The sequence below is a fragment of the Sorex fumeus genome, unplaced genomic scaffold (genome assembly GCF_029834395.1).
Source record: "Sorex fumeus unplaced genomic scaffold, SorFum_2.1 ptg000128l, whole genome shotgun sequence".
In the NCBI taxonomy this organism is placed as follows: domain Eukaryota; kingdom Metazoa; phylum Chordata; class Mammalia; order Eulipotyphla; family Soricidae; genus Sorex; species Sorex fumeus.
The window spans coordinates 2,281,063-2,295,949 of NW_026606185.1; the positions used below are offsets into that span (position 1 = coordinate 2,281,063).

Consider the following 14,887-nt stretch of genomic DNA (forward strand, 5'->3'; position numbering starts at 1 on the left):
AAAATCCTAGGTAACTTCTTAGTGTGCTGATACTAAATTAAGCAATGTGGAGAACCATGAACAGCCAAAACAATCTTGAAATCACAATTCCAAACTTCAAAATTTAAAGCTGTAGTAATAAAAAATATGATCTTATGATACCGGCATTAAGACAAACACAAAGGAGAACTGAATAAATGACCCAAACGTAAACCTGACATATCAATACATACAACAAGGCCACAAAGATCCTTAAGAAGTCTTTTCAACAAACAGTATTAGTAAAATTGAATATCCATATTAAAAAAAGATGAAGGTGGATATTTACTATGTATATAAAAATGAACTCCAAATGGTTCAAACACCAAAACTCATTACAAAAGAAAAAAGAAAAACTTTATGTTTTGGGGCTTGGCAATGATTTTTTAGATGTGCCATGAAAAATGAATGTGAAAAGAAACAAAAGATAAATCTGAAAATCCAAATTTAAAAGCTTATGCATCAAAGGACACTAATTAACAAGAGTAACAGACAACACACAGGATGGGAGAAAATATTTGCAAATTGTGTATTTAATGAGGATTAAATTGCAGAATATATAAAAATTCTAAAATACCAAAACTCAAACTCAATTCAAAACTAGTCAAGGAAACAACATTTTTCCAACAAATAAATACATATGAACAGTAAGTGTATGGAAAGATTCTCAGCATCCCTAATTATAAGGAAAATAGAAATTAAAAACTCAGCAAAATTACTACTTTATACTTAGTAAGATAGTTATCAAAAAGAAAAAAAATGTTGGAATAATGTGGATAAATTGCTGGTGAGATTTAAAATTGTGTATCCACTGTTTAAAATACTGACAGTTCCTGGGCTGGAGAGAGAGCACAGCGGGTAGGGCGTTTGCCTTCCACGCGGCCAATCCGGGTTCGATTCCCAGCATCCTATATGGTCCCCTGAACACCGCCAGGAGTAACTCCTGAGTGCAGAGCCAGGAGTAACCCCTGTGCATCGCCAGGTGTGACCCAAAAAGCAAAAAAAAAAAAAAAATACTGACAGTTCCTTCAAGAGTTAAAGATGGGTTTATCACATGGCACAGCAATCCCAAATAGAGGTCTATCACCAAAAAAATGGAATACATACATATATATAAATATAAAAGCATTACGTATACAATGGCACATATTATATGTAAATATGTTGAAATAGTTTTACATATATAAAAGGTAAAAGGTAAAGGCCCTCCCATTGATCATCGATTTGCTCGAGCGGGCCCAGTAACGTCTCCATTGGAGACTTTGTTGTTACTGTGTCTGGCATATCGAATACGTCACGGGGAGCTTGCCAGGCTCTGCCGTGCGGGTGAGATACTCTCGGTAGGCTCTCCGAGAGGGGCGGAGGAATCAAACTCGGGTCGGCCACGTTGGCTGCGTGCAAGGCAAATGCCCTACTGCTGTTATATATAATGGCATATATATTTTCTTGGATATATATATGTATCCACAAAAACATAAACGTTCACAGTAACACTATTAGTGAGTCCCAACGTGAAAACCAAAAATCCATGAATTAATAAATGAATAAACTGTGGAGCACTGTTCAGCTATATAAGTAATGAAATATTAATACATGCTACAACCTATACCAGAAGTTTTCAACCTTTTTTACACCTGTGAGTCAGTGGTGAGAAACTAATGACTTGACCCAAACTCCACCATGGCAAGCAACACAGCTGCACAAGCTCCTGAAACCTGCATGTTGCCACCCCATTCCAGTCTCATCTGCACCCCTGAAAATTAAGAGGCCTTTTTTGGAACCAAAGTGGCCAAGGTTCCCCACCTTTACAGCGAGATCTAGCACTTCCACACCTGAACTCTGCCACAGCAAGAGGCCCAGCTGTGCAAGCCCTAGAAGCGTGTGGCCTTTATGTGGCTGTGCGACAGCTCCTCCAAATTCCACACTACTCACAGCACAGGAAGAAGGAGCACAGGGAATCTGATGGGAAAGACAAGCAGAAGCCCATCAAGTTCAAGTGAGAAGAAGACAAAGTCTCAAACAACACCAATCCCTCAGTAAATCCTCCGATAATGACTTTAGTGACACCACTATGAAGGTATTTAATGAGGTTAAAAAAAAAAAGCACAGGTAGTCAGCAGAGCCAGTTAGGGGCAGAAGAGTGAGTGCTGAAATGAGAAACCTATAAAAAGAGAATAGTACATGATTTTTTTTTTTTTTTTTTTGCTTTTTGAGTCACACCTGGCGATGCTCAGGTGTTATTCCTGGCTTTGCACTCAGGAATTACTTCTGGTGGTGCCAAGGGGACCATATGGGATGCTGGGAATCGAACCCAGGTCAGCTGTGTGCAAGGAAAACACTCTACCTGCTGTACTATTACTCCAGCCCCGGCAGATGGTATTTTTAAAAACTCACTTAAAGCTCTAAACAGCAGATTAAAATAAAATGAAAACTAAACAAAAGATCAAGGAGCTTAAAGATGAGATGGAGGAAACTGCTAGAAAACAAAAGAAGGTGGAAAATAGTCTGAAAAGAAATGTAGAACATACCACAGAACTATGGGATAAGTTTAAGAGAAACAATGTAAAAATCATTGGGAGGTCCTGAAAACAAACAAACAAACAAACAAAACCAGGAAGACAAATTTGATGAAACAATATTTAAAGAAATCATACAGGAATTTCCTAGACTTGAGAATTATACACACTGAGATGTAACAGACTAGAAGGGTCCCATCAAAAAGAGACTCAACTAGGAAAACTCAAAGTCACATTGTACTCAAAATAAAAAATTCCAAAGACAGAGACAAAATATTGAAAGCACTAAGATTGATAAAGAACTTACAAAGAAGATTCCCTAAGATTCACAGTAGATCTATCAAATGAGACGAAGGAACAGAAGAAGGAACAGAGGGATGTAGCATAAAAACTCAACGAAATAAACATATCACCAAGAATACTCTATTCTGCTAATTATCATTCAGATTTGAAGGAACAATACACAGCTTCAGGGACAGATAACAGCTTAGGGAATTCACAGACTTGAAACCTATTTTACAAGAAGCATTAAAGGAGCATCTTTAAGGGACAGGACAAACTTCTCAGCATGTGGCACTGAGTATGGCACTCACTCATGGTACATATGGTTGCCATCAACTAGAGTAAGGAAGGTATACTTCTAACTTGCTAACAGATTTTATATATTTGCAATACTGACTTAACATCTTATTTATACTGAATATTCTGTCTTATCAGTCTTTTCAATATATACTTTCTAGAACACTTTTATAAGCCTATTTAGATTTTCCCCTTTAAATTTTCTTAGTTCTCTTCACTTTTACTAAATTTTACAGTTGCAGGTCTCACCTATTTCAAGTGAACTGTAAAACATAATATCAAAGGGGCAGGAGATAATACTGTAGGCAATGTGCTTGCCTTGAGTACACTCAATCTGGGTTCAATTCCCAGTATCCTATATGGTACCCAGAACATGGTGACATTTTCTAATAGTTTTAGTTAATGCAGGGAAGACAGAATTATTACCATAAGATACCCAAAAAGAAAGCTAATGAAATATATCCTAGATACCAGAGTTGAAAACTTACCTATGTAAATGAGAGTAGGCATTAATTATACTGTAGAAAATGATTTCAATTTCTTTATTTACATAGGTTAAAATCATATAGCATCACAAATTGACTTTTATTGATTTATTTTCTGACAAATGTATTTGCCATCCCATTAATATTTTTTGGAGCAAGCATTGTGAAATAAATATGTTACATACTTGCTAAGGGGGCAGTCTGGGGCTAGAGGAAGGGAAATTAGAGACAATCATAGAGGGAAGGTCACTTTGATGGGATTGGTGTTGGAACACTGTACGCCTGAAACAGCTGTATTAGGAATAACTTAATTACCAGTGTTTTAATAAGCATAAATAAAAATATAAATACTGCGGTTAAAACTGGAAAATAAAACCCCAAACAAAAAAGCCAATGACCTGGGACAAGAGAGACAGTACAGTGAGTAGTGGGCTTGCCTTGCACATGGCCAACCTGGGTTCTGTCCCCAGTATCATAGTCTCTTAAGCGATGCTAGTAGTGATCCTTGAGCACAGAGTCAGGATTATGCCCTAAACACAGTTGGTTGTGGCCAGGACAAAATAAAACAAAACTCGTTGACTTGAAAAAATAATTCTATGAAGTAAAAAAAGTCAATCACAAAAGGCATAATCTATAATTTCATATATACCAAAGGTCTAGAAAAAGTAAATTCATTGAGAAAGATAAAAATAGTGGTTTTCAGCATTGAGAGAAAAGGGAAATATTTTTTTGGGAGGAGAGAGGATAATGAAAATAGTGTGATGTCTCATTTGTGGAATATAAAGTAACAGTATGGGAGACTAACACCCAAGGACAGTAGAGACAAGTACCAGGAGGTTGCTCCACGGCTTGGAAGCCTGCCTCATATGCTGGGGGGAAAAGACCGCTCAGATAGAGAAAGGACCACCAAGTAAAGGGTGTTTAGAGGGCCCGCTAAGGATGGGAGATGTGTGCTGAAAGTAGACTATGGACCGAACATGATGGCCATTCAATACTTGCATTGCAGACCACAACACCCAAAAGGAGAGAGACCACAAAAGGGAATGCCTCACCACAGTGGAGGGATGGGGCGCGGGGATGTGTGTGTGTGTGTGTGGGGGGGGAGATATACTGGGATCATTGGTGGTGGAGAATGGGCACTGGTGGAGGGATGGTATTTGATCACTGTGTGCCTGGAATGCAAGCATGAAAGTTTCTAACTGTGTAACTACCTCACGGTGATCCACTAATAAAAAATTTTTTAAAAAAATTGTGTGATGCTTTATATAATTTTTTGACTCTATCAAATACCACTGGCTTGTACTTATAAAAATGTAAGGATTTAATGTGTGAAATTATATCTTAGTTAAATATAAAAATTCTGAAAATTCAGCAGGTCTTCAATCCCAAGCAGAAGCAACAGTTGTCACAGCCTCACCTGCTCATAGATCTCGATGGCTTTCTGGTACTGTTCAAGCTGAGCAGCATACGCAGCCACCTTCAGCAGACATTTGTTAGCTGAACTGAAATTAAGAACCAGAAGACAGTAAATAGGATTCCATGGGGAAAATGAAAACATGCAATTCAAATGATTCAATATGCTCTAAGTATAGAGATGGCTTGTCTTTTTATCACATACAACAAACCACTTCACTATATTAAGAAAAACCATACTTGCCTGTTGGATTCTTCTCCTTTATAATAATCAGCTGATTGTTCATAATGGGCGATGGCCTGAAAACACACATTATTAATTCAAACGTTTTGCTTAAGGCTATATTTTAAAACTATATTTGCACAGATCTCATTTCTATAAATACCTCTTTACCCACAGCAACCTTTCAAAAACCTTGCATATTTTACTTGCAAAGAATACAAACATGCATTCACCCCTGGAGGCATAATGCTGGCAATCTATCAAAATCTTTCTTGCCATTCTTCCTGACACGTGTCTAACTACACCACTCCCATGCCTCCAGTGCAGTTAAGGGGGAACAATGTGAGATCTCCTTAACCAAGGGGTAAAATATGTTGTGAGTTATTCCAAGCAAGCTTACTTACCTGAGTCTGTACCCTTTCTGAATCTTGTCCTGAGCTACAATGACTATGGCCAATTCTAGAGCAATAATGGAAGTCACAAATCAAAGAAGGCAGAACTGAGCCATAGAGAACAGTACCTGGATTAAGGTACTATTCTTGCACAAGGCAGACTCTGGTTCAGTTCGTGGTACCACAGATGGTCCCCTGAGCAACACCATCCGTATAATCCCTAAGCATAGAAATAAGGATAAACCCTCAGCACTACTGAGTGTAGACAAAGCCCCCCCCAAAAAAAACAAACAAAAAAACCCCCCGAAAAAACAAAGGCAGAATTTCTGCCATTCTGGTTTCTAAATAACTGCAAAAAAGTAAAATGCAGGGCTGGAGTGATAGTACAACAGGTGAGGTATTTGCCTTGTACATAGCTAACCCAACTTCAATCACTGGCAACTCATATGATCTGCTGAGATCACTAGAAGTGATCCCTGAACACAGAGCCAGGAGTAAGCCCTGATCACCCCTGGGTGTGGTTAAAAAACAAAACAAAAAAGCAAAATGTAACCCAAACCCTATATGCCACAATTTCCAGAAAAACTACACTTCTTATTTGTTGGTGAATTTTAGGATTGTTATTTCATACACGTGAAATTTTTTTAGACCTACACAGATTTTTCAAGGCAGTAAGTTATCATCTTGAATAACAGTGTTGTCTTAAATCTATAGAATATGGTGCTGAATAGTCAAGGAGGAGGAATAGAGGTTGCAAGATTGAAAACTAGAAGCCTCTGCCATACTTTGGCCTAAGATTTAGTGAAATCAAGCACATGACAACACTGAAGAAGAACATATGTCACTGAAGCATACATTTGTCAGTCAATAATCAGGCAGTTGGTAGAAAAAGATAAGAAGAAACAAAGCTCAGAGATTGGTTTTAAGGTAGCCTTAATAGGTTATAAAAGGCAAAGCACTACCAGGTGTAAGGCCTTAGCACCACCAGGCGTTACTCCAAAGTAAATAAATAAATACATAAATAAGCAGGCTAGGAGATTATGTTAGAGTACCACTTTGGTTATAGTCACTGGCAAAGGGAGTTAACTGTAAGGAAACAAATACTGCCCTCAAGCCTCCTCTGAAGCCACAGGCTGATGGGCAAAGTCAACCTTAACCACATCCAGGTTGAAGAGCATCAAGTCTTCTGAAAAAGACATTCCAGTTTAAATAGCATGTCTGTTTGTTCCAGGCATTTAATCTATCCTAACTTTATGTCATTTCCAGTATTTAATCTCCAGTATTTAATCTATCCTAATATGCTCTTCATATTTTTTGAGTATAGTAGAAGAAAAACTGAAACAATCTAAGTGTTTAACATCATATAAATATAGGTATATTGAAATTATAGAAAGTGAAAGGACAGAGACAGCAAAAAAAAAAAAAAAAAAAAAAAAGCTTACAGCATGTGCATTCTATCCCAGGCACTGCATGATCTCCCCTGCATTTCCAGAAAAGTGCTGGGAATAGCTCCTGAGCACAACTGGGGCGGGGGGGGGGGGGGGGCTTAAAAATAGATAAAAATTTAAAGTAATGATGGTAGCACTGTCTTCCCGTTGTTCATCGATTTGCTTGAGTGGGCACCAGTAACGTCTCCATTGTGAGACTTGTTACTGTATTTGGCATATTGAATATGCCACGGGGAGCTTGCCAGGCTCTGCCATGAGGGCAGGATATTCTCAGTAGCTTGCCGGGTTCTCCGAGAGGGACAGAGGAATCGAACCCGTGTTGGCCATGTGCAAGGCAAACGCCCTACCCGCTGTGCTATTGCTCTAGCCGTATAAATATTAAATATTCTTCATGAAGCATTAAATAAGTTACAGAAAAGGATACCTACAGTTCCTTTATTACAAATATAAAAACACTTACAAAAAAAATCTAATATATTTCCAGTAGAGCACTCGTCAGAGCTGTCACATACTTATAAGTATCTGATCAATGCACATCTTCCCCCATTAAACTGTAACCTCTGTGATAGTAGGTATCTTGACAGCTTTGCTCATTACTACGTCCCTGGGCCTAGGTATAATGCCTATCATATGCTCAAAAGATAAACACTAGTAAACCAATACAAACTGCATTTCAAGTAAGATGCCCTATGAATTGCTGCCAATGTTTTCATTCATTTGTAATGCCTATGAAGAAAAGTTTCTGAACTATCCTTATTATTTAGCATTCTCTCCCATTACATCAAATAAGAAAGTAAAGACATCATATTCTCAACACCTAGAGGTTGTCATGGTTAATACAAGCTACTCATGATGTGGGCTGGAGCAATAGCACAGCGGGTAGGGCGTTCGCCTTACAAGCGGCCAACATGGCCGACCCGAGTTCGATTCCTCCGCCCCTCTTGGAGAGCCCGGCAAGCTACCGAGAGTATTCGATATGCCAGACACAGTAACAACAAAGTCTCCAATGGAGATGTTACTGGGCCCGCTCGAGCAAATCGACGATCAACGGGAGGGCCTTTACCTTTTTACCTTCCCATTACAGTAAGTGGTATGAGAAACATGACCAACTCTTCCTATAATATGAGATAACAAAAACTCTTTTCAGAAAGGGATGCATTTATTTGAGTTCCTGAAACATCAGAAATCAAAGAACAGAGCAGGATTAAAGCATTTGGAATAGGAGCCAGAGCAACAGTACAGTGCACTTGCCTTGCATACGGCTGACCCCTGGCATCCATATGGTGCCCTGAGTACCGCCAGGAGTAATTTCTGAGTGTAATGCCAGAAGTAAGCCCTGAGTAAATGCCAGGTGTGACCCAAAAAGCCAAATAAATGATAATGAACTATATGGAACAACTGCTTTGGAGGTTAAAACAACAACAAAAAAGCCATGACTGGACAGATAGCTTAAAGGGCTGGGCACACGCATGTGGGAGTCCTGGGTTCATTCCCCAGCACCACACAGCTCCCCAGCCATACAAAGGAACAGCACCCAACTACCACTGGGGTCATAAAAAACAGAAAAAAAAAAAAACCCAAAAAAACCCCATTTGGGCCAGAACCACCAGCTTCCAGTAAATTGCAAAAATGACCAACCAAAAGGGAAAAAGAGGGGCACCCGCTGTATGTTCTCTAGACCTTTCAGAAAACATGGAGTTGTTCCCTTGGCCACATACATTCATGTATACAAGAAAGGTGATATTGTAGACTATAAAGGGAATGGACACTGTCCAAAGAAGAATACCCCACAAATATTACCATGGCAAAACAAAGTTACCTATCATGCTGTTGGCACTGTTAACAAACAAGTCAGAGGTAAGATTCTTGCCAAGAGAATTAATGTCCATATTGAGCATATAAGGCACTCTAATAGTAGAGACAGATTCCTGAAAAGGGTGAAGATAAGGATAAGAAGAAAAAGGAAGCAAAATCCAAAATCGCCACCATACCCCGGGCCTGACTCCTCCATCTCAGGACAAACCTCACAAGACATAATCTGTTGAAAATTTTGGCATGTAGGTTTTATGACTGAAATCGCCAGGTTGTCCCAGAGCTGGGGTACGCTACCTCCCCCCACTTCCCAATACTCCTGGAAGCACTGGCAGTCACTCCCACGAACCAATTCCAGCGCCAACCTGTAAGCTCTACTACTGGCCTTGCTTCAGAGACCCATAAATAAGTCTCAAAAGAGATCAAAAGCTGCATTTAAGCTTGGACCCGCGCATGGCTGAACAGACTGGGGTAAATCGGTGGGGGGGCTGGTTGACCCGTGCCTGCCCAAGCAGAGCCCCCAGCAGCCACTTGCTTACACTGCCTGATTCCACGGTCTCAGGACAGACCTCACCAATATATGATCTGCTGAAAATTTTGGTATGCAGGTTTTAGGACTGAAATCTCCAGGCTTTCTTGGGGTTAGGATGGGCTATCTCCCCCTACCTCCCTGTACTTACGGAAGCCTCAGCAGTCACATCCACACCCCAAAGCTGCCGCCACCCAACTGAAAAGCTACTCCAGTCTTACCGTCCCAATAAAAATACCTAATGCCCTGAACAAACACCATGATCTCTTAGTACCTGTATTGCAAACCATAATGCACAAAAGGAAAAGGAGAGCAAGAAGGAAATGCCTCCCACAGAGGAAGGCTGGGGGTGGGGGGTTGGGGGATAGTGGTGGGGAAACAGGGACATTGTTGGTGGGAAATGTACACTAGTGGAGAGATGGGTGCTGGACCACTGTATGATTGAAATCCAATTATGAACAGCTTTGCAAAGATCTATCTCAGATATTCAATTTAAAAAATTAAAAAAAAAGGAATGTGGAGTTCATGCCCAGCTCAATCAGCTTAATCAATGGCTGAATAAACAGTAGTACTACTACATTAAAAAAAAGAAAAGAAAAAAGAAAAAGAAGAAAGCCAAAGAGAAAGGGACTTGCATTCAACTGAAGCGCCAGCCTGCTCCCAGGTAAGAACCAGTGGAAAGGAGACTGAGCTGTGGTAGCCCTTTCCCTATAAATTCATGGTATGAGAGGTGTTTATTTAAAAATACAGACTCCTGGACTATAAAAAATGGTTCTCTGAAGTACAAGTGTCATGTCTTTCCCAACTCCCACCCCAATTATTTAAACTTTGAGTTGTGTCTTAACTGAAAACAAACTTTAAAACTTATTAAACAATGATATTGGCTCATTAAAATGTTTTAACTGTGAACTGTTGGATGTGTTTTAGGATTCATCAATAAACTGCACCTTTTCCTCCTCCCAGAGAAGCTTACTGTGCTCTTCTTGCTGGCATCCCTAATTTAGTTAAAGTATATCTTTAACCCTTCCTTTGTGTTTTACCTCTCATTGTCTCAGCTCCCCAAGACAGTCTTGATTACTTATAAGCCAAAACTTTCTGGACTTTGTATTTGATTAGTATTTGAAGTGCTGCAATAAAGACACCAGGGGCCAGAATGATATTACAGCGGGTAGGGCATTTGCCTTGCACGTGGCGGACCCAGCTTCAATCCCCAGAGTCCCATATGGTCACCCAAGCACCACCAGGAGTAATTCCTGAGTGCAGAGCCAGGAGTAAACCCTGTACACTGCCGGGTATGACCCAAAAAAGCCAAAAATAAATAAATACAAATAAATAAAGATACCGCATCTCCCCAAAACAGTGTGAACAAATAAATATTGCAGTTACACTAGACCCCTTTCAATCCTGTTCCAACATTTTGCAGGAAATAAAGATGCTCTCTGCTCATTATCTTCCTCTAATATTCACAAACCATGTCTTCTAAGAGAAGGCTTGCAAATACAAGCCACTGTACTTGACAACCCCAATTTAGTCAAAAATTAGAGGAATTTCGTGTCGCAAAAACAACCAAAATGTAGTGTCAGCTGTCAGAGAAACAGTTCATGTGGTGAAGCATAAGCATAGAATGTGCAAAGCCCTAAGGTTACTCTGCAGCACCACCAGGGGCCCCAAACACAAAATCATCAGGCATCTAACTCAGGGCTTAGTATCACCAGGAGTGGGCCCCAGACCCTTTGGAGCAAGCTCACATGGTCCCTGTAAAAACAAACAAGATGCTGGGCATCATGAAGTCAGTGGGCAAAGGTTAATATGTCAATCTAACTATATACCAAGAGATTCCTCCCTGAAGCAATAAATACTTCATTTGTTCTGAGAAGTGCAGAGCTATGACCGAGATAGGAGCATCTTCTGTTTAGCAGAACCCACTGTCCCAGAGACCTAGGTTCTTGGGATACATCCAATAAACCAAAGGTGTAGCTCTCCACTGAGCTCTGAGGAGCCACTCTAGGGGACGGAGAGTTTGGAGGGGCCTTGAGGAGGCAAAATCATGCTAGGGTTGAAGAAACTATTGTAAGCAGACAGAAGGATAAGGGTACCTCAAGCTGAGTCTGGACTGTAGACAGACCTGTGAGTCACGAGGGATGGTGAGCAAGCATAATGCAGCCATGACGCAAGGAAAGCAATGCAACACAAAAGGGGGAAAATCTGCCATGGGAGGAAGAGGTGTCTGATTATGTATTTATGTGGAGCTGAAGCTCCAATTTTTTATTAGGTGGTTATGATAAATCTCAAGGTTGAAGGTTGAAACAGCAAAATTGAAGATTGGGGATTACAGAGATAGTTTGGCAGGAAGGATGCTTGTCTTGCACACAGCTGTCCTGGGTTCAATAAGTGTTTCTTCCATCTTCTCTTCCCTTGTCACTATAAGCCCACCACCTCAGTGTTTTACTCTGACAATGAAATGTCTTATAAATTTAAAATTTGCGAGAAATCTACATCACACATGTCTATTACCTATGAGCTTGTTCAGATGGGCTTAGTATTTTAGCAATAAAATACTTAAAAAATATAGTATGCACTTATATGTATTTATTTAGACTTAATGGTATTGCAGAACACATACAGTATAAATGTTAAGTTTTCCCCTACAATTAAAACTGAATATAAAAATACGTAGCTGCCTGCAGTACTAAAGCACAAAATGCACAGAATTCTCGGAGAATGAGATCAAATTTTTATGGTAATACTAATGTTCTGACATGAAACAGAGAAAACAGAAATTAAACAGGTGGGGCTTTGTATTGGTAAGTCTTAACCAGTTTTTATATCTCAAACACTCACTCAAGAAAAACAGTCAGTATAATTCTCAGCCGAAAGATACCAAAGCTTCCACACACAGCTATCCTAATAATGCTGCATCACTCATCCTTGCTGGGAAAGCACCTCAGGTCAATGTACTACCTGTGTTGTACACCAAGTTTATAAACAAATCAAGTCGACTGCTTACCTTCTCAATGTCCACAAGCTCAGTCTCATAGATCTCAGCAATGGTAATGTGGTGCTTGGCTGCAATTGTAAACCGTCCCTGGGGAGAAAACAAACAAGAAGTCAGATTCAGGTTTGACCTATTTGAATACCAATACATTGGTAACAACAACAAAAGAATACAACTCTAATCATCTCAAAAACTCCACCCCACAGCCACTTACACAAAGCAGTATCTTACCATGTCTGTGTAAATGTCGATGGCTGCATTTAAGCAGTTGATAGCCTCTGAAGCGTAGGCATTTAAAAAAAAAACAACAAAACAATGAAAAATCCATTCAGTCAAAGAGGGTTCGATAGAGCCTATCTTCCTGATTGCCACTAGACTTTAGGAACTCCCATTTGGGGCAGAGTGGGCAGATTAGTTATAGAGAAGAAAACACAAACCATACACAAGTCCAGACCCATCAGCATGCTTTGCCCACAGCAGCTGTAATGCAATTTAGGGAACTAGAGCTGGAAGAGTATTAGCTCAATTCATTACTCTTAACCTGACAGTGAGGACTCCATCCAAGGGATAGACTGCATCATAAAGAAAGCAAAACCATGTGGGCTGTTAGCAACATTAATCAATTGTATCTGCTAGAAGATAAATGTAAATACTTATTCTGCACTGATATATTATATGTACATTGATTTTGCAAGACAGCACTGTGAGAAGCAGAAGATTCCTCAGTATGATCATAGAAAAGGGGGGATGTGAGAAGCAGCTAGCTCACCTCTTCTCACTCTGGTCATAAAGAAGGTAGGAGACAGCTCAGGCCAGGAAGGATATATGACCTAACTGAGCTAATTGGTTGACAGTACCAGTTGGTGGGACGCAGCTTGGAGCTGGAGAGTCAGGAGTCAATACAACCGTATCTCGTATCCTGTGTCTAGCTGAGAATATGCTTTCTTGAATGGGAATGTTTTGCTTTCTTGATGTATGGAAACTGGGAATGTCTTCCTAATTGGGAATGTTTTCTTGATATATTGTTCTTGTATGTTTTTGTTCAGTTATGAAATGTTTGAAGTATTTCTGCCTTTGGAATTGTTTTTCTTTGTGCCTGCTCCTGAGGCCTGTGCACCCAGGATGGCTATAAAAACCCTTGGCTGTAAACACTTGGGTCGAGCTCCAACCTGAATCAGGATGTGATGTCTCGGCCCCAGCTAGCTGGTATAATAAAATCTCGATGTGCAGTTTGCATTCCAGCTAGACTCTTTGTCTCTTTGAATATTGAGGGGTGGTCTTTGGTCCTAACAAGCACTACTTCATGAGAAAGAGCAATACACTAAACTATTTCTCGAGGCAATTACAATCAAAGAACTTTCAAAGTCCTGTTTAAATATTTTTTTTTTAATTTGATGTATCACAGTTTACAATGGTACTGATGCCTATTCCAACAACTCTTAACACCTCATACAATATTAAAAAGGATAATTTATGGTAGGTATATAACATATACATGAATGGAATAAATACTATAAAAATGATGGTAAAAATGATACTAAGAAAGTATATCAGTTTTATCAAATAAAGGCAACAGATTTCCCCTGCCATAAAATCATGCTGCTTATAATGCTGCATATGGTTGATAGTCCCAAGTTCTTCGGCTTTAAATAGGAAGTTGGACCCTGTTTGCAATGGTTTAAGGCAGGGATTCTTCAACTTTCCACCTCTAGCCCCTTTGCAAATGAGAAATGTCACACAGTCAAGTGTTATCAGAAGAAACACTTCGAAATCATGATAACTGCAGTTGATACTAAATAATTTTTGGTCACTGCACATTCAGAAACTTTTGCTAGTGCCAAATTTTTCACACACACCCCAATTTTGTCATACATGCAGAGTAGGGACCCACAGTTTAAGAACGGTTTAGAACATAGTCTTATCACAATTATAGGTTACAGCTAGCTCACCCAGCTGTTTGTATTGCACAAATTAAAGTCCCTGGTGTCCCCTATATATCAAACGTAATCATGGCAGCTTTGCTCTTTGAGCTTGTCAGCTCTACTGACTGTGATTCCCAGCACAGAGAGTAGTTTCTGGTCAGCACCACAAAACGGATGGGTAAGCACCACCAAGGAGAGTGCCACCACCTAGGGGTATGGGAACAGATCTGCAAGTGGCACAGCCTGATGCACAATAAAATTACAACCTGCATGCCTCAGCTAAAAATATGACACCCCTTCACCTGGGCAACTAGGAGAGGAGTGGGCTGAGTTTCCCTCCCTGCCCAAACAGAACCCTGGCAGCCAAAAATCTCCAGAACCCAACCACACAGTCATGCTCAAGGCTGCTCTCCACCAGCTTGGACAAACCTTACCTACAGGGGAACATGCAGAAAAACCTAGGTACGGGGGACCCGTGACTGAGATCTCCAAGCTCGCTTGGAATGGTATTGGGCCTCCTCCCCCCACCTCCCCAGTTTTCCAGTAGTTTAGCGA

General features: G+C 40.1%; 1 protein-coding gene across 2 annotated transcripts in view; it reads right to left on the reverse strand.

Moving 5' to 3' along the window:
- NAPB (NSF attachment protein beta) overlaps nucleotides 1-14,887 on the reverse strand; it is a 73,763-nt gene that overhangs the window by 19,965 nt on the left and 38,911 nt on the right. The window contains exons 4-7 of one of the 2 annotated variants that reach the window (XM_056137998.1): nucleotides 12,642-12,688; nucleotides 12,423-12,500; nucleotides 5,247-5,311; nucleotides 5,016-5,100 (exon numbers count right to left, since the gene is read on the reverse strand). In XM_056137998.1, the coding sequence (XP_055993973.1) occupies nucleotides 5,016-5,100; nucleotides 5,247-5,311; nucleotides 12,423-12,500; nucleotides 12,642-12,688 (275 nt within the window). The remainder of the gene's footprint in view (nucleotides 1-5,015; nucleotides 5,101-5,246; nucleotides 5,312-12,422; nucleotides 12,501-12,641; nucleotides 12,689-14,887) is intronic. The other variant, XM_056137999.1, reaches the window with a different exon arrangement.